At 43.2% G+C, this 20,084-nt stretch overlaps 1 protein-coding gene across 5 annotated transcripts; it reads left to right on the top strand.

The window, feature by feature from the left end:
* Positions 1–236: 236 nt before the first annotated feature.
* On the top strand, positions 237–19,704 carry ttc7b (tetratricopeptide repeat domain 7B). Of its 5 annotated transcripts, XR_004611860.1 has the most exons (23): positions 237–592; positions 2,610–2,764; positions 2,980–3,055; positions 3,203–3,295; positions 3,855–4,018; positions 5,582–5,703; positions 6,514–6,592; positions 7,486–7,661; positions 7,843–7,906; positions 7,996–8,133; positions 8,335–8,523; positions 8,722–8,839; positions 8,944–9,001; positions 9,569–9,641; positions 9,845–10,005; positions 10,084–10,200; positions 10,649–10,746; positions 13,179–13,229; positions 15,245–15,385; positions 16,529–16,731; positions 17,503–17,591; positions 17,841–17,914; positions 18,357–18,383. XR_004611860.1 is itself a non-coding variant. In XM_034562984.1 (22 exons), the coding sequence occupies exons 1-22, from the start codon at positions 472–474 to the stop codon at positions 18,502–18,504; spliced, it is 2,619 nt and encodes an 872-aa protein (XP_034418875.1). In that variant the 5' UTR covers positions 237–471; the 3' UTR covers positions 18,505–19,704. The 5 variants fall into 5 exon arrangements, 3 of the variants coding, with proteins under 3 accessions (XP_034418875.1, XP_034418876.1, XP_034418877.1); XR_004611859.1 differs by having other exon boundaries at positions 17,503–17,914; positions 18,357–18,407; XM_034562984.1 differs by lacking the exon at positions 17,503–17,591 and having other exon boundaries at positions 18,357–19,704.
* Positions 19,705–20,084: the final 380 nt, after the last annotated feature.

Genomic DNA, 20,084 nt, shown 5'->3' with positions numbered 1-20,084 from the left:
GCTTTTTGGGCGAAACCCGGTTGGTTCGATTGACAGCATACGTTCAGGTCTGCACACTTAAAACAAATATATGATATGTACAGTTTTCTCTTCTTAAAGAAAATACAATAATTAATTGACTGTACTGTACTGTACTTGCTTTGCTGGAAAACACAAGAAACAAAGAGAACTATGGTAACTACACACTGCAACTTGACCTCTGGATGGCACTATTTTTCCTGAGTAAACCAGTTGCTCAGTTTCTTTTCTTACTGGGATACAACAGTTTGCTCAACCAGTGAAAACTGAGTCAACGAGTTCTAACTTGTTGACGTGATTGTTGTATGTGTCATCCAATTTTCAACCATACGTAGTCAGACCTTTATTTCGAAAGATTTGCACGACAACTGTATGCGGCAGCTTGACGCTCACGGCAGCGAGAGGGATCCTCGCTGATGTGGTGTTTTGGTCCAGTCGAGCCCACTCACAAAAATGACAGCGCGGAAGTCTGGCTCGCGACTGGAGACCGAGATCGAGCGGTGCCGCTCTGAGAGTCAATGGGACAAGATACCGGAGTTAGTGCGACAGCTGTCCGCCAAACTAATATCCAACGGTAAGAAGTGTGCGGCTCTCCCCTCTGGTCGTTCATTCAGCCTCTCAGGCCTTCCCTCTGCTCGGAGTCCTCGGTACTTCCTGATCGCGGCAGCCGAGGCTGGGAGTTTTCCCGGCACTGTGCTCCTGTTGGAGCCTGTTAGCTTGGAAAGGTCAAGAGAAAGACTTCCTTCTTTTTCACTGGGGGTTTGTGCCATCTTTGGGCCGTTTGGGGCGTAACGTCACACGCACTGAGGTACTTTGATTTTACGACATGGAGAACTTAGTGGTCTGACAGCTCTGCCCCTCTGGTTCACTCACGCGGAACTCCGGTCACACATCATCGGGTCAACTTTGCCCTCGCTTGTAACGTTGCCCACAGTAACGTTGCTCATAATCGACAAACCCCTTCAAAGCAACATCACACAATTGTTTCAACCCTGTTACTTAACCTACATGTCGAGATTTTGAAGATGCCGAATTTATCCTAATAGTCCAGTTATTAGTTATGTGCTTTAACACTTAACGTTACTCTCTACAGAGCACCCGGTTACCAAAACTGCCGCACAGGCTAAATTGGCAGATTTTCAATTCTGGCTTTCGCAATTCGGTTAGCTAAAATGCGCGATGCTACATGCTAACGCTAGCTGTCAAACTCCTTGCTGATGCCGAGTGGTAAACTGTACTACTGGCAGTGACAGTAGCAACAACACCTAAAAACTGAAGACGACAGAGGAACATTTTTGTTTTACAAAAATAAAGATAATGCTGCCTGGCCCCGGGGCAGTGACCGATTCCTCACTGTAATCTGAATCAGTTTATTGTAAGTATGAAATCCCATTTGTGTTAAATCTCTGTAAAATCCCTGTGACATGAACGCATCACGATGATTGTGTCACATGTACGTCGTGATGCGTTCATTTGGCAGGGATTTGTAGTTATACTCGTTCCCCCTTTTTGATATGGAAGTTAGCTGGTTTGCGTGCAAACAGATTTAAAAGAAGGAAAACAGCATTATATCCCATCTTGCCGTGCAATTTAAATTCACCTATTTGTATTACGATAACATTTAAATATCACTTATGGTGGTTGCCTTGATCCAATATAATTTCCCAATTGTAATACATTAAACATGTACAGGTCTCCCTGTGACATCACGGTGGATTGTGGTTAAAGAGCAAACTTCTGATCACACCCATTGGGGTCGGAGGTGAAACAGAGAGGGAAGCAAAACACTGCTTTTCAGCCTGGTGTACTTTAAGATAGCTACATACGGTTTATGGAGTCCAATCCTGATTGATTTTTTTTTTTTAAGTAATAACTTGGCAACCACAGCCAAGAATGCAATGAGAAAAATTGCTCCTGTTCTGTGGTTTGGTGCAGGAGAGCTGTAAGCTCTGGTCACTGACTGGGACCAGTAACCGGATTAATGCTCATTTCACCCAATGAACCTCTCAAAAACACACACAATCACTCGATTTCTGAAGCGTGTCGAGGCTTTACATACTTCTGGCTGGTATGTGTGTAAGCTCAGCAGTGCTCCTCCATATGTTGAGATGTTTATTGCAATCGCAGTTACAGCTGACGACCAGGAGAACCCTTCAAAAGGATACATTGTGTGGGAGAACTACGGGGAAAGAACGTGAATGGCGCTATCGATAGCCAGTGTTTGGTTTGTCCATTCTGGGCTACTGTAGAAGCATGGTAGCCATAAATGCTACATAGTGTTTTAAGTGGTGATGTGTGTGTGTGTGTGTGTGTGTGTGTGTGTGTGTGTGTGTGTGTGTGTGTGTGTGTGTGTGTGTGTGTGTGTGTGTGTGTGTGTGTGTGTGTGTGTGTGTGTGTGTGTGTGTGTGTGTGTGTGTGTGTGTGTGTGTGTGTGTGTGTGTGTGTGTGTGTGTGTGTGTGTGTGTGTGTGTGTGTGTGTGTGTGTGTGTGTGTGTGTGTGTGTGTGTGTGTGTGTGTGTGTGTGTGTGTGTGTGTGTGTGTGTGTGTGTGTGTGTGTGTGTGTGTGTGTGTGTGTGTGTGTGTGTGTATAGATGACCTAGGTGAGCTGTTGCTGGGGGAATGCAAGCTTCAGACGTACCTGAAGGAGAACCCCATCAAACAGGGAGCCAGTCCCAGGGGCCCACGACCTAAACTGGTAGAGGTCAGGAAACACCTCACTGCTGCTCTGGACAGAGGAAACCTCAAGGTAACTGCGGATGAAGAGATGGTCGACAAGTTGTCCGAATGAATTTGTTGGTTTGGTTTCGTGCCCGCGCGGCCACTTTGTTTCTTACTTATACTACAAATAGATTTCCGGTGTCTGCCATGTGATTGTGGTGGTTCACGCAGGCTTTTTCTAAAATTAGTAGACATAGTGGAAAATATTAGAAAGAGAAAATGTCTTGTTTTCTGTCCTTTTAGGCGGATTACCTCCAGGAAGCCAGCCTGCTGATGGCCAAACTGTGCTATGTGGAGGGAGAATACAGAGACGCGTTAGGTAACCCTCACACTCCTCTGGTGTATTTACTCATATTTACTATCTGTTCCTGGTATGATGTTATTAATAAAAATAAATACAAATTATGGATAAAATACTGCTTTAACGATCAATTTCTTAATTAATACATAATTGGTGTATTGACAGGTCACTACAGCAGGGTCAACCTGGATGACATGCATCTGGGTGGAGCTCCTGTGTACAGGCTGTCCATGATAGCGGAGGCATACGCTACTAAAGGTATAAACACACACACACACACACACACACACACACACTTACACATGCCCATGCCCATGTCTCATATCCTTCTTGATCCTAACCCGGACCTCCGCACTACTCCTTTGCTCCACATGGTGGCAGTGCAGTGTCACTGTTGTGGAATACACTGGATCACGTTGGTTCGTTATGATTAATAAATGAACACAGTCGCCCATCAGGCACCTCTGGGTGCCTTTGAATAATAGATATTTACTTGTTATTCTATTCTTATTCAGGTCATCTGTGCAACCGAATACAATTCTCAAAACTCAAGTAACCAGTCATTTATGATTGATAAGGTCTGAATGGGATGATTATGAATGATGTTTTGAGGCTCAAAGCAGCTGGGTTTGAAAAGCAATCATCAGTGGGAGAAGATGATCACCCCGAGGGCCAAAAAACTACATCAAACAACCCAACCAAAAGATATGAACTAATGGTTTGAAAGGCTAAAAATGTGGACGCTGGTAACGCTGGGAACTGACTCATGGCCTTTGCCACTGTTTCTGACTCTTTACCTCTACCCCCGCCTCCCCAGGACTGTGCTTGGAGAAGGTCCCAGCAGCCTCCCCGTCTCTATCCAATAAGAACACTGGGTCTCCCTCGTCCAATAGGAGCACAACGGACCAGGATCAGGAAATCATCACCTGCTATGAAAAGTCTGGAGACATCGCTCTGCTCTACCTGCAGGAGGCTGAGAAGGTACACGTCGGTCTTCAGTCTCCTGTAGTTTAAAGGTTGTGAAAGCAGCATACTCATAGTCAAATGCTGTGTTTTCTCTGAGCGTCACCCAATATCTTGTTAGCACCCGGACTCCCGAACGCTTTTCCGTCGCCGTGGGTGTTGTGATGCATGTTCTGCTGTTCTGCAGACGGTGTGCAAGTTTTACCAACGCGTTACCGCCGGGGACAGCCAACTGGCAAACAAATCTCCCCCTCTTAATTTGGAGAATGTCGGCTCGCAGACATTCTCCTAATTAAGAGGGAGAGATTTGTTTGCCAGCTCAAGTCAGCTGGCAAACAACCATGTACTGCAATAAAAGGCAAATCATACTTCAGTGAGATGTGATGAAGCGATGGCCGAATACAAGACTATGGAGGGGTGTTGCTGTCATGCTAGAAAACTATTTTGTATTGTGATCTTTTATGTTGTTCATGTAATAACAAGATAAGTTATATATAAGAATGAAAATGGAACAAAAGAACTACAGTTTCACTGCTTGAGACTATGAGGTCGCCCCACAAAGATCACCATACAAAGAAAAAGACAAAATCTCTACATTAAGTTGATATCGCGTAATAACAGTAAGTTTACCATTAAAAGGTTCACGCGATAAGAAGACACAGTATATTGTTAGATATTGTTATCTTGTATGTTGTAATAATATGAAAACATGTTGCTATAACGTGAAAAACATCTTTGACAATGAATTTTTCACGTTAAAACGGGACAGCAATACGCTGTCTTAAGAAACATCATGAGTTCTAGGAAGATTTTAAAATATCATACTTGTTTTATAAGTCCGTTAAGGTTTAGAGCTACACATTTCGTCTTTAAAATGTCAGAGAATAGTGAGAAATAGACAAATCCCTAAAGTCCGAGGGGAAGTCTTTTTAAATGTCTTGTTGAGACGGACCAGCAGTCCAGAACCCAAAAGCAAGCGGTGTCCTCTCCCCAAGACAGAGAAAAGCTGCAAATCCTCACAACAGATATTCTTCTCGCAGTTTTGCTTGAAAAATAACTTGACAATTTCTCTATTATCAAAATAGTTACTGACTAACAAATCAACGTATTGTTTTAGCTCTAGTAAAGTCACATCTTAAATGCTTTTTATAGGATTATTAATGTATAAATGAGGATGTAATTCAACATTACGCTTCACCTGAGTGTAATTGCTACTAACACGCAAACCTAACAGCTTTATTTATCAACTATAGCCTAGTCCTTTATTCCTTTCATAACTTATTGAGCTGGATTTTAATAATCCCAACAGTCCCACTCGCACAAAGACAGAAAGACTATTCTTTGTATCTTGCTTAGTTTGCAGTTCTCATGCATAAATAAATGTGATTTGTTAAATAGGCCACTGTAGAAATGAAATAGTTTGAGTGAGCCAATTTGAAGCTTACTGTCGTGAAATGATATCAGGCTTAGTGTTTGCCCTGAAAATGTCCAAGATGACACACGCCAAATAACTGCTCTGCTATTAACTGCATTGACAGATAGTTAATAGATCATTTATCTTTATTTATTATTATTCTGCAGGCCTTATCAGCAGGAATTCAGAACCGCAGCCCAAAGCCCGGCCCGACGGCCCAAGACCTGGAACTGGGCTACTTCCTGGAGACGGGCCTGCAGAGAGCCCACGTCATCCACTTCAAGAACGGGTAAGAGAGGGAAGCAGGTGGCGGCAGATAGATCGAAATGAAAGTTAGAGGGAGCCCACAGAGTTGGTTTCCAATCACTTCAAAACCACAAAACAGAGTTTTTTAAGAAGACTACCGGACACGTTTTTAGTATTTACATTCCTTAGAAGACGGACAGCTCTCGTGGGCACTTTCTAATCGCGTTACGAAGCTGCTGACAGGTGGGTGAAAGCAGAAAAGTGTGAACACTGTGACGTAAAATGCGCAGCAGAAAGTAGTTCCCATAGCGTTGTTGTTTTCATGACAGCAGAGATCATTTCAGGTCGAGACTCGTTGCTGGAAGAAATCCCTTTTCAGAGGGCTGGATATAGTCTGCCCAGTGCAAGCTCATTCCACTTCAAGGAAGGGAACTTCAAACATGTAGACAATGTAAATGGTCCCCTTTTTATCCAAATGCAATGTATAGTGTATAGTCGTTATCACACAGGAAGATTTCAAACTTAAAAAAAGAAAATGTTGTTTACTAACATTACCTCAAATCATTTCTGAACATAACAACCTGAAACATTTCCAGCATGGAAAAATATGGACTACAATACCTTCAGACCTTATGAACATTTCTGTCACCTTGTAAACTGGCAAAGGTCGAAATCTGCTAGTGATGTTGCTAAATATTCAACTTTTCACACGCATAGATAGAAACTTGAAAATGTTATGGACATGGTGTGGATTATGCACACATCTGTTGTGAGATGTCTTCCATTCACACATACGCACACTACAGTCTCTGACAAGTGTCTCTCTTCCTGTTTCCTCACTACATTGCCATAGCAACCTGACACAAGGCGTGGGCCGGTTTCGGGAGATTCTTCGGGCTGTTGAGAACAGAACCACCCAGAGCCTGCGCATGGTAAGGGATGATGGGCCGGGAGGTTGGCTTTTTTCATTTGGCTCTGAGATTAAGGAGATGTTTATGTATCAAAATGTTGTTTGTGAAACACGTTTTTGTTTAAGGATTAAACAAAGTAGATATCGCGTGTTAATTCTTGAGCTTTACATGTGCTGTTGGGAGGGTTTTGTTACCTTCTGACACACCCAGGCTCACTGTTTTCCCCTGTTTCCAGCCTATGCTAAGCTAGCTGGCGCATATTTTCCAAACAGGGATATCGAACTCTCTGCAAGAAAGCAAAGAAGCGTATTTCCCAAAATGTCAAACCTTTGTCAAAAAAAAGGCACTGCTCAAGTCACAAACCCAACTATTACCTTTTGTGAGGACATTTTGAATAAGTCCAAGTTGTAAACATCTATTTCCTCCAGCCTTCCTGTCTCGTCTGTTAGAAACTATGAGGGGGAAACCTAAACATAAGTGCAGATCTCTTTCAATGTCAATATAAAACCCACCACAAGCAAGTACACTTACAATGTGACTATGATTGTACATGTTATGATGATGAAAGGATCCAGATAGTAAAATGGTACAATGGTAAAATCATTAATGTAACTGACTGTTACTTAGAAGCAAAGTAAGCCCCAAGTAAACAGAGTGTGTGTGTGTCTCTGTGTGTGTGTGTGTGTGTGTGTGTGTGTGTGTGTGTGTGTGTGTGTGTGTGTGTGTGTGTGTGTGTGTGTGTGTGTGTGTGTGTGTGTGTGTGTGTGTGTGTGTGTGTGTGTGTGTGTGTGTGTGTGTGTGTGTGTGTGTGTGTGTGTGTGTGTGTGTGTGTGTGTGTGTGTGTGTGTGTGTGTGTGTGTGTGTGTGTGTGTGTGTGTGTGTGTGTGTGTGTGTGTGTGTGTGTGTGAATGCAGACCATAGCCAGACAGCTTGCAGAGATCTTGCTCAGAGGAATGTGTGAACAGAGTTACTGGTCTCCTCTGGAAGACCCACCCACTGTGTCGCCATTGGACGATCCCACACGGCAGGGACACACTCACACCAAGAACTACAGCCTAAGCCGACGCCCACGCGTGTACTCGGGAGAGAAGTAAGTGATAATGTGTGTGTTGATGCTAAAGTTGGAATATGGTGGAAAATGCCCAACATGGCTCTAAAATTACTTCTTTGCCAATGTACTTTTTAACTTGTTTTTTTCTTAAATGTGTTCCTTTATTTTCGCTCATTTTTGTCCATGTTTCTGACTCCCTCGATGCATTTCTCTCTCTCAGCCTGTTTTGCCCCCAGGAGAACACAGAAGAAGCGTTGCTGCTGCTGCTCATCAGTGAGTCCATGGTAAGCACAAACGCCTCTCTTCAACTCAGGTTTAGAAACCTTGTCATAGGGCCACTCCTGAATCTCTGTCTGTGTTTGTGTGTGCTCAGGCTAACCGTGACGCTGTCCTGAGCAGGATCCCCGAACACAACAACGATCGCATCATCAGCCTGCAGTCTGCGTCAGTGGTGTACGACCTGCTGACTATAGCTCTGGGCAGGAGAGGGCAGTATGAGATGCTGTCTGAGGTTAGTGATCCCTCTGTGGGCTGCATTGTCATCATCATAGAGACTGTGAAAAGGGTTACAGACACTTTTTTCTTTCTATTTATTTCCCCAAACAAATAAATATTTTATTACAATCCAATTGACTCTAAAATGGAACTTGATGAAGCTTACAGGTACCCGGAGAACGCTTGGTGAAATGTGTCCTATTTCCGATGTCTCCAGTGTTTGGAGAGAGCCATGAAGTTTGCCTTTGAGGAGTTCCACTTGTGGTACCAGCTCGCCCTGTCGCTCATGGCAGCCGGGAAATCCGCCCGTGCTGTTAAAGTCCTCAAGGAGTGTATTCGCCTGAAGCCTGACGACCCCACCATCCCACTGCTGGCTGTCAAGCTGTGCATCGGACCTCTGCACTGGGTAAGGAAGGAGCGTCCTGCAGACACAAACGCAACGGCAGCGATTCTAGAAACCTTTGGTGAGGTTTTCTGGAGCTGTTTTTGCTCTGTTCAGGCCTTCCTTTAAATACCCCTTTCTCTCTAAAACAATGCAATGCTCTGATGTCTTTTTTTCTCCCCATTCTTTCTCATTTTATGTCTGTGTCCTCCCACAATCCAGTTGGATGAGGGGGAGTGTTTTGGAAAGATTGTGATTGACATGGGGGAGAAAGCAGCTGAGTTCAGAGCCAAAGGCTTCTTGGCCATTGGGCTGGTTTACAGCCTCAAAGCCACTGACGGTAGGTCTCTGTGTGTATTTGCTGTTGTAGGAAGGATGATAATCAGGAACACTGAAAGGCATTAGGATTAAGATTTCTGTCCCTGTCTCCCTGCGTCTCTTCAGCATCATTGCGAAGCACACAGGAGGAGTACCAGAGGAAAGCTTTGGGAGCCTTCCAGAGGTTGGGACTGAGCCATGCCGCTCGCCGTTTTTTTTTTGTTCACAGTACAAACTGCTTCTCAGTCTGACAAAATGGAAACTGTTCTGAATTTACCGTCCTATCAATCCATTATATTAACAGATTTAAATCCTATGTCCGCCTGCACAGGTTTTCTTCTGTGTACACAGTATATGACTTGTATCAGGGTCATATGCTGCCATATGTTCAGGACATCTGGGAACCAGTTTGTAATGCACCCATCATTCAAAGGGACGGTTGGGATTCTTTATTTGGGGTTGTGTGAGGTCCTACAGTCAATAAGAGTATACTGTAAGCTTTATCTATTAATAAAGGGAAATAATATACATACTTATACATTACTTATCACATTGTTATACTTCTGCCATATACCCTCGCTTGTTTTACATACGGCCTATTAATATGGTGTTAAAGTTGTGTCTCGATGTATAAATATCCCTTTCTTTGCTCCCTTTGCTGTCCCCCACAGGGCGCGTTAAAGGTTCATGAAATCTTATTTGACTTTTTGTTCAGCACATCTGAACACGCAGTATCTGTCTCTTTCTGTAGGGCTCAGAGTCTGTCTCCCACTGACCATCTAGCAGCCTTCTACTTGGCGCTGCAGCTCGCTGTGTCCAGACAGGTAACACAATCTTTAGCGGTAACAGCTACGTGAACATATCACAATGTACATATCGAAACCGTACGAGTTTGAGGCGTGGAATGCCAGACAGAGAGAGCCGGGGAACATCAGGAAATTACACACCTGTCACTTGACAAAGGGATTCTTTTACCCTGACTGTGGTGAAAACGTGTGTGTGTGTGTGTGTGTGTGTGTGTGTGTAGATCCCCGAGGCACTAGGCTATGTACGACAGGCGTTGCAGCTCCAAGGGGATGATGTCCACTCCCTTCATCTGCTAGCCCTGCTGCTCTCTGCTCAGAAACACTACCACGACGCTCTCAATATTATAGAGATGGCTCTGTCCGAGTACCCAGAGAACTTCAAGTAAGACTCCCCACGCTACCACAGCACATTTATTTAGTGTCTTTATTTCTGTGTCACCTTGTGTGTTGCATATTGCAGTCTGCTGTATACCAAGGTGAAGTTGGAGTCGATGTGTAGAGGACCGGAGGAAGCTCTGCTCACCTGCAAACACATGCTGCAGATCTGGAAGAGCTTTTACAACCTTACCAACCCCAGGTACACAAACACACACACACACACACACACACTCACACACACTCCTCAAATGCACCCACTCAATATGTAATGTGTAAATCAGTTGCTAGCATCTCAGTCCAATCGAAAGCAATCATTTCTGTGTATAATCGCCACAAAATATGTGACTTTTGATTTTTTTAGACATGGAGATACTTTCTGGGTCTCTATATGGGTTTTTAGTCTTTATGGAGTTGATAATTAGAGGATCCTTTCCAATTAACCTAAACTAACCGAATCTATGGAATTGTATTAGAATGTTTAAACAATTCAAAATATAGTTTTGTAAAATTTCATTTAAAATGTTCTAGTCTTTCAACAATAGCTTTCATCTTGTTTACAACATTACGAAACTGCATACATATAGAAATGAAAAGAAAGAATAAAAAAATGAAATAGAAGAGATGGCAAAAACATGTTTTTGTGGCAGTGATTCTGGGCGTGGCAGCAGTCTGTTGGACAGAGCCATGGCAGACAGACGGCAGCTCAACGCCATGACTCTGCCTGACTTCAGCGATCCAGACACCGGTAGGCACACACACACACACACACACACACACACACACACACACACACTCTTACTTGCTCCTTCTCGAGAGCCCCCAGGACCTCCCCAGTGAGACTAATCCAATTGTGGTCATTGACTTTCAGTAAACACAATTTATTTCTCCCATCAAATAGTGACAGTAGTCAATTATGATTTAATTTTGAAAATGGCATCAAGAGGGAGATATGGCTTCCTGTTTCTTGTTTTTGTATTGATCCATTCTCCCTTGTAGATACGAGGGAGAATGGATCAAAGGAAAAGCTTTCCTAACACCCGATATATATCCATATGATTGTTTTTCCTTTATACTGTTTTTTAGAAATATTGTTTTAAGCGTATATGCAGATTGACCACCAGTGACCTGTATGACTTCCCTTTCTTTAGTCCTTGATTTATTGAACCCTTTTCTGTTTGGTTACCTTTTGTTTGTTTCAGTCTCAGGTTCTTCCTCTTCTCACTCTGGTTCCGAACCGGTCTCCCCATCCAGCATTTCCACCTTCTCCTCCCCACTATCCTCCCCTGCTTCCCCTTCTTCCCCTGTCTTCATCCTCCAGTCTCCTCCTTTCCCTCCACCCAACAACACATCCTTCTTCCCTCCTTGTCCCCCTCCCCCTCCTCCTCCTCCTCCTCCTCCTCCTCCTGCACCCACCAAGACCAGGACTCACTCCTTTTGCAACCACGTCCGTCTCCGACAGCTCTCCTCCAATTGTAATCCGCCTCCGCGTCCACTCGGCCTGTAGCATGGTGTGGAGAATGACCTAAAAGAATCCACCAAGTGTTTTGCGCGATTTGCTTGTGGGTTTACTGTTTAATGACGAGAGCGTCCCCGGTGTGCTGGTGGCCCCGGAGCTCTGTGCTAAACAGCATCTTGATCAATGTTAGCCAACTAGAAATATCTACAAGCAGAAGACTACAACTGAATTGCACTGATGTAGCTCATGTTAGATCTGTTATTATATTATATATATTTTATTTAAACGTAATAGATTGTATTCAACCCGTCACTACAGTAAATAGGGAAGTATCATCCTCGTATATGTTCATCATGTAATAACATACATTTGTTTGTAGCTATTTATCAGTGTTTATGATATTTCTTTCATATGTTATCAGTATAACATTACATAACAGAAAAGGCAGAACACTCCTACATCAGGATGACCTCACCCAGTCCGTACTGCTGGTTTACAGACAAACCAACGGAGCATCAACACCACCTAAATATCAGACAGAGTTTCCACCGCGGTTCTGACTTTATTGTCACTCAGACCGTCGACCAGGTGAACCGTGGATTCGACCCGTCGTCTTAACCTCGCGAGCACGGACGACCAGTGTAGAACTGAACCGACTCACGCTAACTGGATGTGCTTCATAGTCGGCTCTGGCTGTGGATCAGAGCGCTGTTGAGCCTCGTGGATCTGCTGCAGTTGCTTTGTGTTTTTTTTGTCTCGGGTGAACTCACTCACTCACTCACTCACTCACTCACATTTTAACTCCACACGCTCGCAGTTGATACAGCTCGGATTTAGAGATCAGTTGGGTTCTTTATTTTTATTTTTGCTACCACTGAAAAGGAGTTCTACATATTACAGCATCACTGTCTCTCCACATCCATCTGCTTTCCCCTGCTCTCTTGTTTTCGCTACTATTTTGCATCTCTCTCTCTCCTCTCTCTCTCTCTCTCGGTTTCTGTGAGGATTATACATTTGAGCCAACATTAATTTGTCAGGTTTCCCGGTTACACCTTTATGTTGCCTGTCCCCGTGGCCATCTCTTCTCCTAATGATGCTTGCACTGTAAAATGCCGGTTGTTATTTAGTTAAATCAATAAGCAGCACAGAAAAGTCATTTCTCTCAGTAAGTCTGGGAACAATTACATGATTTAAACAATAAGTCCATCACAATGATCACAGTTACTGGAAATCTGACTTGATTCTTGTGTTGCTGCATTGATGTCAGAAAAATGACGTCTGGAAAAACTAAAAGATTTTATGTGTTGCACACGTCCCCAATTTCAATCCAACTGTCCTGAAATGTTTAATAGATGTAACGTTACTGGTCACTGCCTCGTTTTGAGCATGCAGTTCAACCTGCCAACAAAAAGCTCTCGTGATTTATTAAGCAGAAAAAGATGAGCCTATTTCAGACTTGCTTGTATGTCAGACTTTATTTGAACAGATTATGGCGTGAAGTTGACACAAGTGTGGAAGCAGCTTGTCTCATGTTGGTCTAAAAGGTTAGCGTGAAGAATAAAACCCTCCTCATCGTGCTCATCGTTCTTCCTTCCTGGAATCGGCGTTCCTTTTAAAAAAAATGTTTTTATGATTTGTACATTTCTTCTCTGTCTCGAGCGCTCTTTCAATCATTAATGATCGTCTCACTGTTTTTCCCCCATCCCTCCGTTTTTTTCAAGGCGGCCTTCAGGACGCTAACACTCTTGGTTTTTCCTCCATGTTTTCTGTTTGTAAGTAGCCATCTAACCTCCATCTGACCTCCATCTGACCTCCTTTTCAATCCATTGTTCTGTCCATCCTTTGGTGTATGTGTGTATATATATATATATATATATATATATATATATATATATATATATATATATTTAAAGGAATACAATGACTTTTTAAGCACAATCCACTAAAAGAAGCTTCTTCAGTAAGTTTGTTATCAAATGTGTAAATGTCACTGAGTACACACTTACTCAAGACTATATACTTTTATAAAAACAATCTTGCCCTAGAAGTACCAAAAAGAAAAGAAAAACAATCAGCTGATGTATTTTCTTAATTGTTTTCTCTCTTGCTTTTTTGACTTAAGAACAGGCCAAAATAGGATCTGCCATGATCATCTTTCTATGTTCCTTAAAAATCACCTAGCAAAAGTGTTCTTCAGTCATAAACACAGGAAAGAACAAAACATCACATCAGACTTGAAAACAGGATCACCAGCATTGTTTCTCTCATTTGCCTCACAGGGCTTCCGTAGTTTCTTTTCTTTTTTTTAATGTCTTTTTAGAAATATCCAGTTAACAGAATGTCTTGAATATTAGGGGCACGAAATGGCATACGGTACCACTTCTGTTTCTCTTTAACCAATTACTCACTGACTGTCTATATGAGGCGTAAGCCTCACGCTGCATGATGAGAACAGCGTATTCAGGAAAGTAAAAGGAGTGGATGTGAGGGGGACAAAAAACACACCGGATAGATATAAATGCAGATACTGATGAAAAAGGTGCGTTTTCTTTAACCCTTGAGTAAATTGGCAGATAAAACAATTAGTCTGAAATGCAGCTGTGGTGAAAGGAGTATTTTTGACTTTATATAACACAGTGGGAGACCAGAACAGTACGAGATGCGGGGTGGGAGATGTTTTATTAAAGAAAAGCTTTTTATTCAAGCGAGCTGCAACCATCAGTAGGTTTTAATGTAATCCCATGTTTAGGATATAAAAGGCATATATTTATGTGTTATCTAATCCCTTCAGGTTGCAATTGATGTGACTTCTATAAATCAAAACGGACCCAAAAGTGAAAATGAAAGTCGGTCACAATGCATAAAATCATACATATTTGACTAAATCTCATGTGGAAATGGACAACAATGTATTAGAAACATGTAAAAGTGGTCCTATGATTTATCAACATTTGTATTGAACGAAGAACAGATCAAAGTGGATTAATTCATAATTGTTGAGTCAAGTATTCCACCCGGACAATTTATTCAAAGACATGCATGAAAATATGGAAAGAACACTTTCACACGAGATTGTTCACCATTTGATAACTTTTTGGCCATCATTGGAGTCATTTGTAACTGACACTCAAAAGAGCAGAGCATCTCTCTATCAATGTATCATGTAAGACAATAAATAAGTCTGCAGTGGAGGATAAGTGGCATTTCAAAAAAGTATTCATATGTATTTCTTACACAACATTAGAGAGATATGATGAAATGTGAAAACTGCTATCGGTAACATCATATGACGCTTTGCTTTCAGATGTGCAGTGTGCATCTGCAGCCCCACGTGGCGGCCATTTTTGTGTCTCTGTGATAATCTGATGCAATTGAAACGCGGAGGCAAAATCCGGAACACACTTCTGTCGATTACTAATCCACAGAGTGCAGATTGATGCTGTGTTTATGCATGAGAGTGCAGAAATTAATTCATTTTGACCCGGTTCAACTAGGGCCATAACACTGTGTGTGTGTGTGTGTGTGTGTGTGTGGACTGATTTTAAAGGCTTTTCGGGCAGGAACAGACAACTTTGTGGCAATGTGGGCCCAGAGTTTTGAGCTTTTAACCTCACCCAAATACCCCACTTTTCACTGGCTTGTTCCTCTTTTCTGTTGGGGGAACCGGTGAAATCTGCTGGTGTGTTTGGCTGAATTTAAAACCTGACGCTGCCCGACGCTGCTGCAGTAGTTAGTCGGCACCTCTGGGAGATGGCGCGTGTCTAATGGTTCGACTTCCCCCCCCCAGGCTCGGTTCATGCTACATCTATAGCAGCCAGTCGTGTAGAGCAGGCTCTGTCTGAGGTAGCCTCCTCTCTGCAGAGCAGTGCCCCCAAACACGGACCCCTGCACCCCTGGATGACCCTGGCTCAGATCTGGCTGCATGCAGGTATGCACACGTACATAACGGTTACGTACATGGAGGTGCAACAGATACAAGCACAGGGCTGGTGGAGAGAGTTGATTTGGGTTCCTCATCCAGAATACATTCACACTTTGGTCTCTTCAGGCCTTCACAATCACTGCTGATGACCCATGTTGACGCTAACAGGCCTCAACCTGTGATGTCATGGTCATTCCTTCACATTGGAAAACAAATTATTAGGATCACTGATTTCCACACCACAGAAACAAACAAAAAACATTTCTACCTTTGCAAATTCGGGATGAGGTACTAGTCTTTGCTTCAAACTAAATATGGGATGCTTCATACATTATCATTGGCGCCATCAAACAAACGGATGTGACGTCGCAGTGTGTGTTCTGGCGTTGGCGTGTAACAGCAGTTTGACGGTCTTTGCAATCGCAGCACATTAGATTAACTTTTGGAGTAATTTCCAGCCCCGATTCTCATTTCTGCGACGCCAGCAGACACAAACATAAGCAGACTGAAGAGTACCCATAGACACACATAGACAGAGGCTGCTTGTGCACCCGTTTATCTCGCCAGCTGCTTCCTGTCAGAGGAGGTCATTTCCAGCTTGGCGACACAGCTAATATAATCATCCAATCACAGGACAGACGAGCAGACGGTTCAAACTCATTTCCTCTGTTCGTGTCATTCGTTGTTTGTATCTCTCTCTCTCTCTCTCTCTCTCTCTTTACACAGATCGCATTAGATGACCTGGATACTGAAAATGTTTTGTTTATTTATGCTGTTCAAGCGAGAAAGATTGAGTTATGCCTCCTCACTGCTTTTTTCTCTCTCACATTTTCTCCTTCTGCGCTTAGCAAAGTTTAATGTTTTCACTCGAAATACATTTCACATTTCTGTTTGTGGCTCTTGACTTTAATACATCATTTAAGGTTTGTAAGACGTTACTTGAGATGTGGCAGCATCCTCTTTGTGCAACACAGCAGTCTTGATTTCATAAGCTGGGTAAATTTCTGAAACTACTACAAATGTCATAAAAAGCATCTACTAAAAGGGCCTTCTATAGTGTACCATAAAGAATGGCTTATTGCATGCGTTAGTATGCCATAAAAAGTCGTAGTAAACTATTCACACAGTTAAATGCCTGTTCTTTGATAGCCGAGGTGTACACCGGCATGTCGAAGCCTGCAGAGGCAACGGCCTGCACGCAGGAAGCCTCCAACCTCTTCCCCACATCCCATAATGTGCTGTATATGAGGGGCCAGATCGCTGAACTCAGGGGCAACGTAGACGAGGCCAAACGTTGGTATGAGGAGGCCCTGTCCATCAACCCGACGCATGTCAAGACCATGCAGAGACTGGTAATATACACACACACACACACACACACACACACACACACACACACACTCACGCTTGGACTCTGCTGTTCTCCTTCAGCTGCGTCCTCCTGTCAGGCGGCTTGAGAACATAACAAACCCCGCCTGTTTGTATCGGTGCTGTATCTCCCCAAATGGAATTAACGGAATTGTTTGTTAATGTCTCGCAATGTTTACAAGACGCCACAAAGAGCCAGATCCAGAATTAAGTTTGTACGTTTTCAAACAATACTACAAAAAGGAACACATTTTTAAATAAAGAACCACATTTCAGTCCTTCACGTCGACGACAAATTTCATTAATCACTCGTGAATGAAAGATCAGAAAAGATATCACCAAAATAATTCAGCTTCCCCCCCCCCTCCCCCCCAGGCGTTTGAGAGAAATAGGATTTCAGTGTTTTGAAACACAATCATCAAAGTATGTACAATCTAAAATAAATAAGACTATCTACTTCACAGAGCCCACACAATAATCTCTCTCCTGAATGTTCTTGAATCTGTCAACCTCAGTGGCCTGAGGGGGAATACCGGTTCTCAACTGAGCACCTAGAGGTCTCTAAAAGTCTTGTGAGATGTAGCGTATGATTCTTATGTTTCAATAAGCATATTCTGTATATACGTCCTTAAATTTGGTCAAACGTGACTCAAAGCTTACTTTTAATGGACGTGCTGAAGAATGGAGGAAGCCCATGTTTAGTACTTCTTGGATGACGTACGTTCAAAAAAAAAGCTCTTAATTCATCTGCACAGGTGAACGAGTGAGGTGCGCGCATCTGTCTCAGTGGTGACGAGTGCTCCCCCCTCTCTCATCCCCACCTACCCGAGTAGAAAGGGAGAAGGTAAGGGAAAGGGCAGGACGGTTTATTTTGCTGCTCCATCACTACACGTTGCCAGGTGACGTGTCAGTGATCGACTTTCTGCAATAAAAGTGAATTGCACAAACACGCCTGTGAATCCTCAACACCAGTATCTGAGTAGCGGATGCACAGCAGCACACATTCATCACAAACACGGTGACTATATGTCTTAAAAAGCTTCATCCTCTCTTTCCTACTCCTCTTTCTCTTTGTCTCTGGACCGCTCCACAGGGTCTGATTCTTCAGCAGCTGCAGCGCTACAGTCTGTCGGAAAAGGTCCTGAGGGATGCTGTGCAGGTCAACAGGTGTGTGTGTGTGTGTGTGCGTGTGCGTATGGCCATCAAAGTGAGGACCATCGAGGGTTATTAACCTTTGGAGTGAGGACCAAAATGCAAACTCCCAATGTCAGCTGTCTTGGTCCTCACTTCCAAGCTTATACAGGAATGTGTGTGTGTACTGCTGACACAATGTGATTATTATATTTTAGGTCACTCACATTTTTTCTTTACTCACCTCCCTGTTCCTCTCCTCTCTTTTTCCTTTCTCTCCTGTTTCCTGCTCTCCTCGCCTCTTCTTCTCTTCTATTACCTCCTACATTTTCCTTCTCTCCTCCCCGCTCTGATTATCTCTCCTCTCCTCATTCTTTTTCTCATATGCTCCCTGCTTCCTATTTTATATCTCACCTCCCTCTCTCATTCCTCCTCCTCCTCCTCCTCCCTTTCTCTGCATCCTTTCCTGTCTCCTCAGTACGGCTCACGATGTGTGGAACAGCCTCGGCGAGGTGTTGCAGGCTCAGGGAAACGCGGCCGCTGCCACCGAGTGTTTCCTCACGGCCTTGGAGCTGGAGGCCAGCAGCCCCATTCTGCCCTTCACCATCATACCCAGAGCACTATGAGCCCCCCCCCCCCCCCTTCCAGTTAGAGTCTCAGTACTGTAACACGCTGGCACAAATGATGGACCTGCAAGCTGCAAACCCCCCACAGACACGCACAGTATGCCTGCATGCCAGTTCCACACACCTGCACAAGGGTTCACTGACAGACCCTTACTGTAAATACACACACACACACACACACACACACACACACACACACACACACACACTGTATAGAAATGCAAAGAGTACACATAACATATATACACGCTCCCCTCCCACCCACCAATCCCACATTGCCTTGCTGTGGCTGTGAACCCTGACTGTGTGTGAGTGTGTGCGTGGGTGAGGGCATACATAGCTTGTGTGCGTGTGCGTGTGCGCGCGCGCCGACCTGCACTTTTTTCTTTGTATCTGTGCATGTACACCCTTATCCATGTGTGTGTGCCAACACGTTGCCTGTGCATATTTGTGTGTGTGTGTGTGTGTGCGTTAGTTGATTCAAAGACGTAAATAAGGTTAAAAGACTTGAGCTCCTACTCTTGCGTTGCTAGTATTCAGAAGCCGAAGAGTTTACATTTTGTTTACATGTCATTTAGTTCATTAGTGTGTTTCCTTTACGAGCCAAATATTACTGATAATCTCAACACACACACACGTTCACTCGGCGCTCATGCGGAGGGGATCGCGGCTCCTGTATGGCTGGCTCAGGACCGGCAGATCTTTGAGAATCTCCTGGAGCCTCGACAGACATGATGGAGCCAATCGGTGAAGTCTAAATGCCAAAACACGGGCTGCGTTCACACACACTGCAGATCAGAGCTCCAGCCGCTGATGTTCAAAGGACGGCTGTTCTTGGTTTTTTTTTCTACATTTATTTTTTAATTCGAGCACGTTATCTCTCATGTGTACAGCCTTTACATGCTCTTTTTGTTCAACTTCATTGACATGACATTCTATGAGTTTACAAATGTTCCTAATATTGCACTATTATTCCATTTCCTCAAGGAAAGCTTTGAAACTGAAGGAAGAATACAACATTTTGGAAAATGTGCTTCTTTTGTCTTTTTTTTTTCTTTTCTTGCTTGAGAGGATTATTGCCACTCGTGCATTAGAGAGTGGAATACATGTTTCCATCAAACTCTTGGCAAAAAGATTCATGAGCATATTTCTCAAAATGTCAAAACCATTGCTGTAAAATAAATCCCATCTTTATATGAACACTTGTACATTGTTAATGGTTTTTAATCTGTTTGGGGAAGCTGATTTTTCTTTTAGCATGAGCAGCTTAAGTCACAATAGATGAACACATAAGTGTCAACTACAAAAACTCAAACGTGTCAAAGTGTTGCAGGTAAACTTCATCTGAATTTGAAAAACCAGAGCTCATATGTACCATTTATATGTTCACAGATTATTAACAATGGGAGGAATCTGTTCCACACATTTTCTGATTCAATATTGTGTGTAAATGCAACCAGTGACTGTCGTGTTTGTGTCCTGTCACAGTCGTGTTAAATACAACTAGATGAATATACTTTTTATTTTTATTTTATAAATACAAAGGATTGTTGTTGTATATTTGATTGTTCCAATTGTAT

This window comes from Cyclopterus lumpus, chromosome 22 (assembly GCF_009769545.1).
Source record: "Cyclopterus lumpus isolate fCycLum1 chromosome 22, fCycLum1.pri, whole genome shotgun sequence".
NCBI classification, from domain to species: domain Eukaryota; kingdom Metazoa; phylum Chordata; class Actinopteri; order Perciformes; family Cyclopteridae; genus Cyclopterus; species Cyclopterus lumpus.
Note: the sequence above shows the minus strand (reverse complement) of the source record. Positions and strands in the feature narration are given on the sequence as shown.

What these genes read in the sequence shown, in the direction of transcription:
- ttc7b (XM_034562984.1), top strand. Translation starts at nt 472, where the DNA reads ATGACAGCGCGGAAGTCTGGCTCGCGACTGGAGACCGAGATCGAGCGG. An exon ending in GTCATCCACTTCAAGAACGG is followed by an intron (nt 5,704 to 6,513) that starts GTAAGAGAGGGA and finishes ACATTGCCATAG; the next exon opens with CAACCTGACACAAGGCGTGG. An exon ending in TCAAGACCATGCAGAGACTG is followed by an intron (nt 16,732 to 17,840) that starts GTAATATACACA and finishes ACCGCTCCACAG; the next exon opens with GGTCTGATTCTTCAGCAGCT.